General features: G+C 37.7%; 2 protein-coding genes across 2 annotated transcripts in view; one reads left to right on the top strand and one right to left on the bottom strand.

The window, feature by feature from the left end:
• nalcn (sodium leak channel, non-selective) overlaps positions 1–2,969 on the top strand; it is a 161,225-nt gene extending 158,256 nt beyond the window's left edge. The window contains exon 45 of the mRNA XM_036579146.1: positions 1,394–2,969. Within this exon, the coding sequence (XP_036435039.1) occupies positions 1,394–1,536 (143 nt within the window). The 3' untranslated portion in view covers positions 1,537–2,969. The remainder of the gene's footprint in view (positions 1–1,393) is intronic.
• Positions 2,970–3,142: 173 nt separating this feature from the next.
• si:ch211-168k14.2 (phospholipase D1) overlaps positions 3,143–16,047 on the bottom strand; it is a 51,232-nt gene continuing 38,327 nt past the window's right edge. Inside the window, exons 18-28 of the mRNA XM_036579275.1 lie at positions 15,865–15,990; positions 14,952–15,070; positions 11,377–11,490; positions 10,652–10,762; positions 10,254–10,339; positions 9,997–10,110; positions 9,102–9,151; positions 8,251–8,385; positions 7,306–7,459; positions 6,099–6,216; positions 3,143–3,766 (exon numbers count right to left, since the gene is read on the bottom strand). Of these exons, the coding sequence (XP_036435168.1) occupies positions 3,542–3,766; positions 6,099–6,216; positions 7,306–7,459; positions 8,251–8,385; positions 9,102–9,151; positions 9,997–10,110; positions 10,254–10,339; positions 10,652–10,762; positions 11,377–11,490; positions 14,952–15,070; positions 15,865–15,990 (1,352 nt within the window). The 3' untranslated portion in view covers positions 3,143–3,541. The remainder of the gene's footprint in view (positions 3,767–6,098; positions 6,217–7,305; positions 7,460–8,250; positions 8,386–9,101; positions 9,152–9,996; positions 10,111–10,253; positions 10,340–10,651; positions 10,763–11,376; positions 11,491–14,951; positions 15,071–15,864; positions 15,991–16,047) is intronic.

Consider the following 16,047-nt stretch of genomic DNA (forward strand, 5'->3'; position numbering starts at 1 on the left):
AAACATTTACAGATGTTTGTTTTAGGAATGCAAACAATATTTAATACAAATAATACCTAATACTTAAACATAATACTTAAACTGTGTAGTATAAAATGCCATAAAATATAACTCTGTACAGTGTGTCCTTATATCCTCTACTTTTTTGTTGTTGTTCATACACTATTTTCATGTCACAGACCTGGAGAAATAATTTATAATTAGACTAAATAATTGAAATCATCAATATTTAATACTAAACTAACTTTTATCTGTTCAGATAGATTAGTTAGTAACGTGTAAAATACACATGACAGCAGGTAAAGTTCAGAACAGTACAGTGTAAATCTAGATAATCATTTTGTACAGAATATGAATCGATATATATACAGAAACCAACAGAATATTACATTACCTATTACCTCTAACCAAAAGAAAGACTCCTGTTACTGCCTCCCGTTGGGTGGGGGGCTCCTGTAATGGACCTAACTTAGGCAAATTAGCAGCAATGGATCAGCACCATCATTTTAGAAATTGATTCTCTGTAGTAAAACCGTTTTAGTTTTTAAAACAAAAGTTTACCAATGGTGGGATTATAGCATTTTAAATATTGTATGGTTGTGATGTTCCTTAGAGAGCCTGTAATGTTCAGCAGTACTCATTAGCCTCTGATAATGCAGGAGCATCCAATTACCAGCAAGAGGAAGCAGATGTTCACAAGACTAAAAAGAAATTAGTGTTACTGAAAATTTTAAAGTTGGAGCTGGAAATTAAGAACATTTTAAGAAAGTGTAATTTTTGTAATGCTCATTTTATAATAAATTTAACTGAAGCTTTATTCCTGCCATAGGCTGAACAATGTTTATAAAAATTCCTTTTGTTAATAAAATGCAATAAAAATCTGCACAATCATTTCAGGGAGTAAATCAATGTCCCTCACAGCTCCACCATCCATGTGATCTTTAAATGCTTTTTTTAAAAACATCCTTCCACTGTTCAGTCTATAGTCTGATCCTCCATGCTGTGTACAAATACACAGGCTCTCTGTGGGGTCTTTGAGATGCTAGAGTTGGTTACATTTGGACTTTGTGATGAAGTGCAGATTCTGAATAGGGTGTATGCAGGAAAACATTGCTAACACCTCACAGTAGGCCCGAAAATACTCAGACAAGAGTAAGCATTACAGTTGCATTTACACAGGCAATAGTAACTAATATTTTGGGGGTCTGTAAAATCTTCACCCTGCATGAACCTCTGAAAAATCACATATGCTGTTCAAGACGTTATATATTCTCCTTATTAGTTTACTTTCTCCTTATCAATAACTAATGATCATTTGTCTGCTTCCAAACCTTTTTAATAGTTACTCATTCTCAGCATTCACGTTGATTCGTGTGCTTGGCTTCTTTCTCAGGGCGCACTAGTGTTAAGTCCATGGTGTGCAAGATGAATCCAGTTAGTGACGAAGCCTCCTCTGGATCAGAGGTCAAAAAGTGGTGGACTCGACAGCTGACTGTGGAGAGTGATGAGAGTGGTGACGACCTCATTGATCTTTGAGGTTCTGTAGCATCAAACATGCACGTGCACAGAAACTCTAGTAAACACAGTCAGAGGCCTTTTTGCTGGTTCACTGTGTCCAGCTCTGTGGCAGTGTAATACTCAATATGACCTACCTATTTAAGGAATGTGATAAACATTTTAAAGGCTGGGGAGAGATGTGCATTTAAACGTAACATTTTATGCATTGATCAAGTATGCAAAGTCTAGAAATAATTATTACATTTGGCTGTGCCTCTGCCAAAAGCTATAGCTTTTTGTCTCAACTGAAATTTCATATTAACATCACATACTGCTTAAGAGGCCCTTCCGAAAGCAGCCTGCTATCTGTGTTTTAAAAGGCAGTCCTTAAAAGGCTCATTCACCTTTAGTTATAATGAAATCATTAAAATTTGTTTAAAGGGGAATTCCACTGCTTTCTGATTTTTCAGAATTCCTACCTTAATAAATCATTATGGTCTAAACAGAGTAATTCAGAATGATGTGAAATTCTAGAGAAACTTGCTGACTCAGAATTGTTCACTGTGGTCACAATAGGTACCAGACATCCAAAGCATTTAAGCTTTTAGAAGCATTACTCACAGGAAGCTGTTGAAAGGAATGGATGTCAATACACTGCCTGATGACTGAGAAATTAACAATGGTTAAAGGTTCAGCATAAAACATATGTTTAATATAAATTCATGAAGAGATACATGCAGAACGAGTACTGTATAAGCAAAACAGTACCCAGATTCTCACCACTACCACTTTTACTATTAACAACTTTACATACATTACATATTAAAAACTCAGAGGCCATGTGGAGGTACACTGGTCAATGTACACAGCAAATAAATGATTGAATTATGCCAAAATAAAAAGGTGGAATCTCCCTTTAATGTCTGTAATATCAATATAGAAATTTATACTTGACAAAGTTAAGGATCTGACGTGTCTTTATATTCCGCTACTAGTGAGCACTGTTCTGTATCTAGGGAACATGTTTCTGCTGGCAGAAGATCTTTACAAGCTTGTTCATCAATAATGTAAAGAGCAGCTGCTGTGTGCCCTCAGGACGTATTATGTAATGTTACAGAATCCTAGTTTCAGACCCAGATGCAGTGTTTATGGGAACAGAGCTTTAGTGCCACCAGATGTTCTCATACGTCTAACCCAACTCAACACAAAAGCCATACAGTGTTCCTCCTGTTTGGTTTGTCTTTGTGCCAGTGTCTTTCTTTCTTCCACAATGTCTGGAGTTGCTCACATGGGTTTATAAAAATGTTTGTTCATCATTTACATAATTATCTTGTGTTGTGATACAGTGGGCAAACAGTCTTTAAACTGCACATCTGTGCAGACAAGACAGTGAATGTACCTCTGTTATTCTCTGTCTCTGTGAATGTGTAAACTTAAAAGTACTACAATAAAGATTGAAGTTATTTAATTTATAAACATGATGAATCTATTTTGTAAAATAAAATGCAGTTTGTAACTTATAAAATGTATTCTGTGATTTTAAATGAATATTCAATAATAAAGCCTGTCAATAGTATGACGTTTGTTATTTGTTTGCAATATTGTCTGTAGCAGTGATGGTGTAATTGCTAAATTATTAGAGACAAAGATTAAAAAAAGCTTTATTCATGGTCAGTATGTGGTTAGTTTACAAATGTCATTCTCTTTCATTTATTTACATTTATTTTTCAGACATGTCAGTGTTTATCTCACAAGGCCCATATTAAACAGAGAATAAGACTGAAGTGAGTGAGAAGCATGAGGCTATTAGGCACTCTTGGCAAGCTAAGGTGTTTCAAAAGCCATATTTAAAGCCAGCTTAGACATTTCTTTAAGAGGTAGTTTTAACATCTATGCCATACGTTTCATTTTTGTCTCTAAAAAGAAAGAAAACAATCAAATTTTAAACATACAAGACCACTGACAGTTAATTATATATTAGGTATGTAAATTTTGAAGAGACCCTGAAGTTTTACTGTAACATGTTACTACATTTCCCATAAGGCTATGTCCACAGCTCCACGGGCATGATACCCTCTTTAGAGTTTAAGGAAGGAAAGAGGTTCTCCTCAGACAGGAAGTAGAAGGGGAACTGGACCAGGAAGCCACGTACCTTCCTGAGTTCGGCGCAAGCCTGGATGGGGTCTTCAGTTGCCATGCAGGAGCGAGACATGTACTCCCTCAGGATCTTATAGTTCAGCACTGCATCTGTAGGTAGGCATCGGAACACCTGTGCACACAACAACAGGACTTAGTCATACTGTTGTATCTTCAAAGGGGAACTCCTGATGTGAAACGGTACACTAGAGGTACATCCTGTCAAACGTCCATTAAGTGCAAGTTATTCATTGTTCCATGTCAGGAGTACAGAAAAGACGTAACATGAAATCAAATCTCAACAACCTAATAAAACATTTATTTACTAACAGGGGTCGTAACCCAAATGTTAAGAAGAGACATTTTGTCCTTTAAATAAAAATCAACATTGTGAGCCACAACATTTCATGCCCATTTTACTATATAGGCTGTAAATATGTCTCAGTATGTGCTAATGTTCTAGTATAGGCTAAAAAATATAAATGAAAAGGAAGACTTAATTTGCTCTGCTTTAAGCTTTAGCTCAGCTATAGCTGCTTTTCTCGTATCTCTGGCAGAAAACTTTTACTCAAAAGTAAAAAGTTTCTTGTAAAATGTCTCTCAACATTCGACTTTTTACAAAGCTGAATTCAGCTTCTCATTCACCAGCTTCTTGTTAGAATTTTCCCGTTCCACCTTAAATAGTGCCTGGGTCCTCACAATGTAACTGCTGCACCATTTAAGGTGGAACAGGAACAAGAAGCTGGTGAATGAGAAACTGACTTCAGCTTTGTGACTTTTTAGTGTCTGACAGTTTCTCGTTGCAGAATAGACTTATCAGGAAACCAGCTGTAGTGCTTATAAATGCAAATAAGTCCGTTTGTCTCCAAATCACTGATGTTTGTCTTAAATCTTTCTCTTTGCCTTTTTGTTACCTACTAGCTAGGCGAGACTGCTGTCTGCATTGCTGTGTGACCTGCAGTCTGCATGCCAATATTCAGTTAAAGGTTGGTGAATTAGCAAATGTAGGCTACATTCATTTCAGCGTTTAAGACTATTTATTGTTAAAACTGTGTTAGAACAATCAGCAGAGCTTTATTTAAGTGCAAAGAAGAATTATTTTATTTTTCATCCACAAATCTAATTTTGCTGTAAAGCTGCATGTTGCCGACCCCTGGTTTAGTATTTAGTGTGTCTACACTTTACCTTTATTACAGCTTCCATTCTTTTCTTGAGATTTGCTTTCAGTTTTTCAAAGAAACATGCAGGAGTGTTTTTCCACAATTCAGAGTTCAGTCTTAGAAGTTGGATCCACAATCCAAATAATCCCAAGCACATTCAGTGATGATGAGGTCTGGACTCTAGGGTGGCAAGTCCACGGTTTTGAGAACACAGCCAGTAATGGCTCTATAATGGCTTCTTGACCGCTACACATCCTTTCAGACCCATAATGTTGAGCTGTCTTCTGTGGAAGGATGGACAGAAACCACCTGTGGACTTTTTTTCCCCACATCTAAAGCACAACTGGAGCTTGTTTTTCCTCCTTTCAAAGCTGAAGGTTTTAAGTACTATTTTATGTAACGGGGACATTTTTGGTGTTTTGGTGGTACCAGGTGTTGCACAGTTGTTAGGAGTCCCATTTCTCTAATTTTTGAAATTATTATTTGAAACTCTTGTTTTTCCACTTCTTCGACTGTTATGGCAGTCAATTAACTTACATCTAATCTCCTCAGAAATATCTTTTAAAAAATTAATAAGTTGTACTTAATGGCCAATTTGATTGGAAATTAAATTAATGTAGGGTGATATCTGACTTTGCACGGTACTTCATGTAAGAACGTTCTCTGAGGTAGCTTTTAGAGCAGAAGTGCACAACTCCGGTCCTAGGTGACCAGTTTCACACTTTGATGACTGCCCTATTCACTAAACCTGACAAATAACAGATAACTGGAATCAGGTATGTTTGAGCAGCTTAAATGAACAAACTGTGCTGTGCCCTCCAGAACTGGAATTGTGCATCCTATTTTAGAGGCATTTAGCATTCCTATCACCACCTCCATGAACAATTCTGACTAAGTTTCTCTAGAACAGAGCAGTTCACATCAAACCACTGTTTGCATCTTACATATTGAATTATGCAAAAAATGTTGAAAAATGGGAAAAAATTCTGTTCAGGGAATTCACCATCAATCTTGCCTGCCCCAGCAGAGAGATTAAACTGAATGTATGTCAGTTGCATAATATATATTCCACATGCAAAAAAGTGTTCTTTCATGTGTCCTCTTTAAGGCACTGGCACAAACAGATCGCACGGCAAAGCAGTCTGTTGGACAGAGTCCAGGTAAAGTCTTTACTGTATTGATTAACTAATCCCATTTTTTTACCTCAGTGATGAAAGGGTACATGCTTTAAGAAAGAACCAAAGGGTTTAACCAACTGGAGCGTGCTGAAAGTGTTTCCACCATTCCATTAAACAGATTATTCACCTTGTCGTAAACACTGGCATTCCTCGCTGCAGTCACCATCCAAATCTCCTTGTAGAAGCGGTCACTGATGGGGTCGCTGATGTCCATGCTGTAGTCTCCCATTAACCCAAGCACAAGCCTAAAACACATGCTCAAGGTAAGATATACATCATGCTTGGGGTTTTACTCATTTTCCACCCAACACACCAAAATGAGCATACTGTTATTAAACAGACATTTCAGTGTAAAATTTAAATAGCAAAGGGATTTAAAGGCTTAAATAGCAATAGGACTTATTTTACCAAACTGATTCCTTCAAAATGTCTGTTTCAATCTTTCACTGTGTCTGTGTGCATTATATAACAACAAAGAATGTAACAAAAACATGACATTTGAAGAAATGCAGCTAAACAAATGCTGAAAACCAAAAAACTTACATTTTACTGTGAAGTTATCTTGATTAGACAAATAAGTTGTGCATGTACACATACATATATATATATATATATATATAAATAAATAAGAGTTACTAGATTCAACAACTCATTGATTCAGTTCACTGACTGGATTTGGTACTGAGGTTAGGTGGTAGTTTCATGATTTTTTGAGATTGTGAATTTGATTTTTATTGTATAGCGCTTTTTACAATGGACGTGGTCACACAGCAGCTTTACAAAAATGCAGGTTCAAGCTCCTAATGAGCAAGCCAAGGGTGACACTAGCAGGAAACACTCCATTGTTTCCAATATCCATTGTGTTGGATAGGAAGTTCAATGGGGACATGATGCCTGGCGAGGCTTTCATCACAGCAAGCAGTGTATGGCACCTGCAGGTGAGGCTTTCGGTCACATGGCAAAACTAAAAGAACTCTGTTGTGTTTCTTTTCCCAGCTAAATAAGGGCCCTGCTGTCCATTCTAAATTGTGAAATTGTAAGAAAATTTTGTTAGAGGTTCTCAGTCTATAACAACATTATGTACATGCATTGCTTTGGACTTGTGAGTTCTGTGGATTTATTAATAATAACTAATCAAAATAATCATTAATTAATGAACTGAACATTTTTAATACTGAAAACTGTATAAGCCTGCATGATATTACAAGTATTGCTTTGTACTGTTGCAATGTAATGATGTACAGTTTAATACTTACATAAATATTCAAATAAACTAAAATAATACAAAACAATAGCTGAAGGAAAAAAAAAATGTAACATGCAGTTAGACCCACCTGAAACACTCCACTCTTAGCGACAAGGCAAAGCTGCCAGCCTGGTAAATCTCTCCATCCATGAGTGAGTCCTGGAACTCCATGTCCTCCACCACCACCGCCATCTCACTGTCTCTCTTACCCAGCATGCTTCGGTCATTGATGTTAGCAGAGCCTGCAAAAAGCACAGACAGCAACCCACCCTCACTGAGCACAATCACAGACAACAGGACTCTTTACTCCTCAAGGTCTACACTTCTGTTATTGATCTTAATCTTACTCGTAAGCAGCTGTTATGAGTATTGGGAGTAACAAAAAAAAAGACAAAAAAAAATCAAATGGTAGTACATGCATGTTGCAGCAACACTGTTCTTGCTAAAAGTAAACTGAAAAACAGCATGTGTGTTTATGTAATACACTGTAATCATGCAACCATTTAACACATTTGAATCATCCAAATCTAAAACACTATTTTTTCAGGGTATTGTGGAACATAGCTATGACAATGAGCAATTGAAGTGTGGGGCTACATACAGACACGGAGTTAGGCTTCAGAATACATATAGTGATTGACGAAGGGGGTTTGTATTTTCTGCTGAACATCTGAGGATGTTATTAACAACATGTCCAGAAGGACGCGTCATGAACAGCATGGCTTACATTAGACACTACTGCCATCTACTGGCCATCTTGTATATTACAATACAATCCATTCAAACACACAAATTCAGCTCACTGCTCAGAAGCCAAGCCCTGCAGGTATATTCATTAGCCTGACAGTGCAGTGAACTGATCATAATATTAAGCTTATTTGTTGTGCTGGAGAAATAATTAGCTGTGCTGCTGGAACAAACAGACTACAGAGCATCAATATGAAGCTAATATTTACTTGTACATATTAACTTCTGTGTTTGATTTCTGTATATAACACATATACTCTGCTTGTTTGACAATAGTTCAACTAACCAATGATGACAGTGCAGTCATCCACGATCATGAGCTTGCTGTGAACATAGATGAGTTCAGTGACCAGGCGCCCGTCCAGATCAGCATGCGTGCGCAAGCCACAGAATGAGATGTAGTTGATCCAGCAGTCTGACACTGCATTGACATATGGACACACATAAACATGCATATAGTCACTCCTTCTGCTCATCAAACCTCAGCTTCCAGGTGACTAGTTTGACAATTCATCAGATTAAGTTAATATAAAGCTTCTTTTCAGGCAGTTTGTAACAGCTAAACTAGCTGCCATGAACTGTGATTAAATGCAACGTATCCACATCTTAAATCTAGTCAGTATACCATATATGTCTTATTATGAGATTGTTGTAAGAATATTATGAAAATTATGCAGTTTATTTCTAGACACTTTTACTTGTTTTAAGCAATTCTGTCTATAGATATTGTCTTATTCTACTGACTGATAATTTTGCTTGCTTCATGACATACTGCCAGACAATTTAGTTTGTTTCAAGAAATAATGTTTGAAACAAGCAAAATCATCTCCCTGTAAGTAAAAATATCTAAAATGTTATACATTTTTTATATTCCTACATAAGTCTTAAAAACAGAAATATTAGATATATTTACTAGATTGAAGTTGATTTCACTTGCCAAGATACCATTTTTGCAGTGTACAGTAAACAAAGAATTTTGCATTAAACTCACCACTGATCACCATAAATCAATTATAATCAGTTGAAAAGAGCCTTCTTTAGTGCTTTATTCGTCCAGCAGTAGTGTATTATTGGGTACATGAGTCAGGAAAGTTGTTAGATGGCGAAAGACATGGAAACTGAAGGAGTTTTACTTACTCACACATTTGAGTCTCTCGATAATGGAGTAATCACCTCTGCACATGGTCCTGAAGATACAAAGACAGGGACTGATGTCATTCTTCTCACATGGGGACTTCCTTTCACCAATTTATCTATTCATGCTCTGTCCACAGATGCATTCTTTCATAGCTGCTGTTGGACTGGAATGGATAAGCTTCACAAAATATTGGCAAACTTCCCATTCAACCTAATGAGAAATTGCAGCATGAAACTAAGGTCAGTTCAGAACCTGTATTCCTAAAGCATAATAAAAATTGAGTGGAATCTGGTCCTAGATCTACACTTCTACTCAAACTTTCTGAATACGGGGTCAGGTGGTGTTGTCTAATTGAGCTATACATATCCTATGCAATATGGTGAAAAGATGCAGTCTGGGGACTTCCTACGGTAGTTAATTGTGTAGGTGACAACACTAACCGCCTGGCAGTGTTAAAACATCTGAAGTAGGCAGGACCTACAAAACCTACTTTCTGTCTATAAATCCGTTGTTTGTTCCTAAAAAAACAATTATATAACAAAATAGGCAATGCACTGTAACAGAAATACAGTGTTTCTTGTTAGTTTGAATGAGATATTTGTCAGTGTTCTGTAAAGTTCGTTAAACCAAGAGTAACTACGAATGAACACGCTTGTGGATGGAGCACAGATAGGTCAATTACATACTTTACTTCTCCTGACCAATCACTTCTCACTCACCAAAAGCCAGTGATCAACCCCCCCAGTTCAGCCTGTAATGGCCTCTACGAAGCTTACGACAGGGAGGACCTACATTGTTTCCGCATTACCAGCGTATAATTTGCAGAAAGTGTGGTGTCCAGCCTTTAATTGAGGCAATTTGGCGATTACAGATGAAGCATGTGCTGGTGATTACCTGTAATTAAAGTACATGATTGCCTTGATGGCTTGGCCCCCTCCAGAGGAGATGTCGCCTTCAAAGCCGGGCAGCAGAGGCATCACCACGTAAACCCTGAACTTTTTCTTCTCCCTGCAGAAGACCAATGCATGAGTCAGAAACCATTCAACTGTCAGAGCAGACTACTAGGCCAGGCTGATAAGTGTCTTACAGTAAAGGAGGGATATTAAGTTGGGCTGATGCAGAGGCAGTGAGAGAGAGGGATATGTCCACACCTGTATGCTCGAAGGATTCTCTCAGTTAGGGCATCTCCAATACAGTTGTGGATGGTCTTGTCAGCACAGCTGATGAAGAACTGGTTCTGTGACACAGAACAGTTTAATGTGTGCTCAGTTCTACAGACTGTTCTAACTAATGTATAGCAGGTATATATATTGAAGTAATAATAAAAAAAAATAAAATATATAAAAAGTTGGTATATATTAATATAGCATAATATATTTATTGTATGTGTGAAGCCTCACAAAGAAAAATCTTTAGAGTGATCTGTATTCAAATGTTTTTCTTACCATTTATGTATTAAATACTATATCATATACTATGTACATGCACGGTATATTTGAATTATATTAACAAATTTAGTTAAAAACAGTTTTAAAGTTGATTGTCCTACCTCTATGTAGATGAAGTGTTTGCTGTTCTGAATGGCTGAGATGTAGGCCAGATGAATGGATTCCTCATGCACTTTTGTGCCTATGGACCACTGGCACACAGACCTCAAAACCTATAATTTCAAACCAAATCAATGCACATTTACAACTAAATATGTAATTTGAGCTCTCCAAGAAGAAAAAAACATGCAATCTGGAACATGCAGTGTAATCATCATGCAAAAACACTGACAATAGAATTGGATACTTTGAAGGCAGATGAGCATGAGCCTAGGTCACCATGCACAATGCTGAGCAGCAGTTACAAAACTGTTGTATCAGTTAGTAAATTGTTGTTGTTTCCATAGTTCCCATAACACTGCGTTACTGAAAACACAATGCTATGTAGTCCCCAAAAAAAGAATGCATTTGTCAATATGCCTGCTGGAGTGCCATTTGTGAGCCAGATTAATTGGCCAACATCAGTGCCTGAATGTAATCAAATGCCTGCAGCAATGTCCCAAGATCAAGCACAAGGCCTTCCCAGAAGAGTAGAGGCTTTTACTGCAGCAAAAAAGGACAGACTCCTGGTTAATATGCTTGATTTGGATCTCTGGATGCTTTTGGACAAATGGGGTTGCTATTACAGACTTCTGAAAAAACAAAATAGCAGCTCATATGGTTGCACTATTATCTTCCACATAAGAGACATTGTGTTGCAGTCTTTGATTCAGGAGATGATCCTCACCTGCACGTTGGCCTGTGTATGTTTAACCCTCATCTCTGGCAGCTCACTGGGTGCAGAGAGAGACTTGGGCATGAGGCAGGGATAACCCGTCGCCCCTGAACGCTTCTTCACCAGCTAGCAAATAAAGGAGAGCTGATTAAAACCAGACAGCACGCGGCTTGTTGACTCCCCAATCACACCCTTAAAGAGTGCTAATTACCCCAGCGGTCCACACGGCCTGACGGGCTGACCATCGACCCGGCCCACTGGAAGAGCTCCTCATGAGACTTGCTTGAGGCTGAATGAAAGTCACTGTGGCCTCTTTTTGTCCTTAACAGTATGTCTGATTGCAATAAACGCAAGGCCATGAGGCTAAAGACATTTTCAAACCGCATTTATGATGCCTATTGTCCTTACCAGACTAGACTCAGACTGCTTTCACCTGTATCACGGGACAGGTCAAGCTAGGTTTTATTCTTTAATTTTATTTTTCTTAAGAAAGAAGCGTGTAAGCTTTAACACAAGTACAGAGCAAAGATGTTGGATCTTAATGAGAAATTTGATTGATTTTTCAAAATTATTAAATTGCATAATTATTATGCATAATTTTATTATTGATATGTAAACAAGGTCATTCAGAGTGGTGCGCTGTAGAGAAACTCACCAACTCTGATTTCTTTACAATGGTGGTAATGTGAACCAGGGGTCACAATATCTATAATGCAAACACAGCCGCTTTATTTACTGTGCAAAACAACCAGTGAACCAGTGAATCCTAATGGGTCTACTGAATTTGTATACGTCATGTGAATAATGGTAAAACACTGGTAAATCTGAAAATATAAGTTTTCCTTGGGTAATGTTTTGTCTTACAACACCCTGCATTGTACTTCTCTGCCAATAATTAATTTAAAAATGGAATATGGTTTTGGCCTAAAACTTTTAGACCAAACCTCTCTCAAAACTGTCATGAAACAATGTCTTGGACATCAGGCAGCTTATTCCTAACCACTTAGCTTTAAGAGGCATTAAACACTTCAGATGTCTGACTGTGGACAATTCTGACTCAGTAAATCTCTCAAGAAAATACATTTTGAAATACTTTGTTTACATTTTAACAATTTAATAATGCAGAGATTTTCCCCTTTATTTACAATCATTTCTATGTGTACATCAATTCACATCACTGTAGATCAGCTCTCTTTCAAAAGAAACTTCCCGAAGCATGGCTCAATCTTGACCTTGTACTAAAAACCTGATATTTGTTTTTCACAATTTAATTAGCTGAAGTCAGCCTGGGTCTCTACAATGCTTTCTTTGCTCTACATTTCACACTTGAATGTTCTCACCCCTCTCGAAGGAAGTGCTTGCCGTGCAAATTAGCAAGCTGTACTCCATGTCAACACTGACCGCAGGCTAAACAGTAATCTGGGCCTGGTGTTTTTAAACAGATGGTTACTAATACAATAAAAGTATTGAATTTATTTTAGCAGCAGGTAGCTCGGGCAATTAACAACTGGCATAATGTGTTGATTAAAACCTATTGAGTCCTGAAGGGAGGACTGATCTTAACTGGACTCGCGGGATGTTGGCAGCTATCCGAGTGGCAGCCCAAACTGCTCTGACCTTGATGGAGAATCGCAGCATCTAAATCACCACAGCCTCCAAAGATAGCCTGTATATTTGAGACTGGACTGGCATTTAAGAGAGCTGTGTAGGTGTTGGGTGTAGTGATGGAGTGTGGCTACTGCTTCAGGGTTTTGTTGTCAGTGTCTGTATAATGGGCTATTGTAGTATGCACCGTCTACCATCAAAAAGAGTGCTCTAACTCAGTTTCAGTTTGTATCTGGTGGATTCACTTGAAGCACTAATTAGGTTGTGTGTTGAAGGTGCTCAGTGTACACTGTAGTTGACAAATCATGGTTGTGTCCATAAGACTTTACAGACAAAAGCAAACATACCTCACTGTAATGAGAACTGACTAAGCTAACTGATGTTACTTGATTAATAATATAAAAATTTGCTCAGTTGGAAATATCTAGTGGACTAGCATCATGGATAGGTAAAGAATCTTTACATAATATAATGGTTCTACAACAATTCTAGGCCTCTTCCTATAACCCTTTACATTATGTGGAGGTTCTTTAAACTTAAAAGTTACTTACACACTTCTCCGTCCATTAAAAGGTTCTTTAGGGAACCAAAAGTGGTTCTTCTATGGCATCATGTACTTTTATTTTTAAGAGTGCATATTAAGCCAAGGTGAATAGGCATATATTTAATGTTAATAAGTTTGAAACAGAGTTTTTATAACCACTTAACAGCTGCTTTTGACTGTGAATTAGACAACAACTACTACAAAAAAGCAAGAAGTCATGCAATGAAATACTGATGAGAAATCAGTGATCAGTCAGAAAAAGCAACAAAAAGCCCATGAGGTAAAAGGTCCTAAATGCTCTAATATAGCCATATCTCATACTGTCTCATACTCTCATTACTGATTGAATTGTTCTCACTTTGACATTCTTTCTTTGTGGTCATGATGAATACAGAAAATAGCAGAGTGCCGTTCTCTAATCAGCACCAGTCAACTGGCACCAAAGGAAATAAATGAGAGTGCACTGTCTTTGAGCAGAGAATTCTCATTTCCCCTAAACACCTCATCAGAAGCATTCAGCCGCCTTTTGTTTGCCCTCCTGCGCTGTGCACACACCTGGCTCCCTCCACTTTAATTATTCACCAGGAGAGTGTCTGATCTGTAGCCAAGCCTGAAATATGACTGGCATATTGCAAAGGAAATCATACAGGCCTCAAACCAATTCAATTACCGAACAATCAAAGTAAAAAGGCCTCTAATTGCTTTAAAAGGGAGGCGGGAGAGCAGGCCCGCCATTGAACGCTGACGGCATTCAGAACAAGACACAATGCACAACTGCAGGGGGTGCTAAGCTCAAGCTAATAAAGATCACTTTAAAAAGACTACAAGAGCTTGGGGAAGGGGGGAAGCTGTGGTTCATGTATGTTTTCTGATCTTTAATTGTGCCCGATTTTTAGTTTTTAGCACTAAAGGAAATGACCAGAAAATTATTATTATTATTATTATTATTATTGTTATTATTATTACTACTACTACTACTACTACTACTACGTTACTAACAGTGGTAGTAGGACTGTGCAGAACTGAAGTACAGCGTATAAAATAAAATGCAATAATAAAATGTAGCATATATGAAGAACATTTAAGGGGAAAAAAAATCTGAAAATACTGAATGAAAACAAGGATGAAAACAAGATACCGAATAAAACCTAAATATATGTAACACTAAAACTGAAAATATTTAACGAGACTTAAATGTATAAGACCTGAGAGCACTGAATGAAGCCCAAATACTTAAGACGAAAACCTGGGAATACCGAATGAAACCTGAATTTATAGCAAAAACAAAAATATTTAATGAAATCCAAATACATAAGAAAACCTGAGAAAACTGAAACGTAATATGTAAAACCTGAATGCAACCTGAATATGTAAGACAAAAACTTGAATCAGGTTTCAAGGTTCTCATTATTTTGTGTCGCTAAAATCTTATTCCTACCTTTGTAAAGTTCCACCTCTGAATGAAATGTCGGGCAATGTCTCTTGCAGCTTTCCCGTGAACAGCCACTCCAATGTCATGCCAGGGCATTCTTGGTGTTTTATACCTATCAATGAAATCTTGACAAGATAAAAGCACACAAACAAACAATAACCTTTCAACATCAATAGCAGAAGGCATGACACCCTCAGTTTAAAATGGAAGTTCATGAAATGGAGCACGTCGTGAATTAACTCAAGACAGGATTTTCTGGACTCTGTGACACTGATCAGCATAACAAATGTGGTGCCTGGGCCCCTTTGAGACGATCAAAGAAGGGCCTTAATCTCTGTGGCTGGCGTTCGTGAGGATGTGCCACCATCCTGAAGTGAGAGAATATTGTAATGTATATATCTGTCAGGCCTGCACATCTTCCTGCTGAGCCATAGCCAGACATCACTGTGTGGGCACTAGACCTTGCAATGCACAAAAGCAGAGATGCAGAAATAGAGAAAGACAGTGACAATGCTGTGAACTGACAATAACCCCTACTGTCTGTAGAATGGAATAGTTTGAGGCAGCTCAGGTAGTACAATAACTTCTGTCTGTTTTTCCCCTTCTTTTCTCTGTTTGCTAGATATTGCTTCATTTGATGAATCTGACAGAAGGAATCAAAAGATATGTATCAAACGTATACTGTAGTGGAGCTTCTCATTTCTTGTTCAGTTTCTTGGTTTGTTTGTGTTGTATGACATGATGCTGCTGGGTTATAGGAAAAAAAAATCATGTCCTTCTGGGATGGGTGAGGGTATTCTGTGCTTCACTAGTCAAAATACATTGGCCTGAGGACTACGAGAGAATTGGAGGACAGAACAGTTGTTATTTTTGAGATGCACTGTGCTCTGCTTAAAGTTTGATGCAAACAGTGTCGTACCATCAAAAGGTTTGTTGAGCTTAACCCAGTCTTTGAGGATAAAGTTGCAGTAGTCTTTGCCGTGCCAGAAGCGCGTCTCTCCGCACAGCTCTGTGCTGCTAATGTGACTTCTGAGGGAGCTGGTGTCTGCAATACAAAGAAAGAACAACTTTGTATTCTGTGAGTAACTTTCATTTGGGCTTC

Source organism: Colossoma macropomum, unplaced genomic scaffold (assembly GCF_904425465.1).
Source record: "Colossoma macropomum unplaced genomic scaffold, Colossoma_macropomum, whole genome shotgun sequence".
In the NCBI taxonomy this organism is placed as follows: Eukaryota; Metazoa; Chordata; class Actinopteri; order Characiformes; family Serrasalmidae; genus Colossoma; species Colossoma macropomum.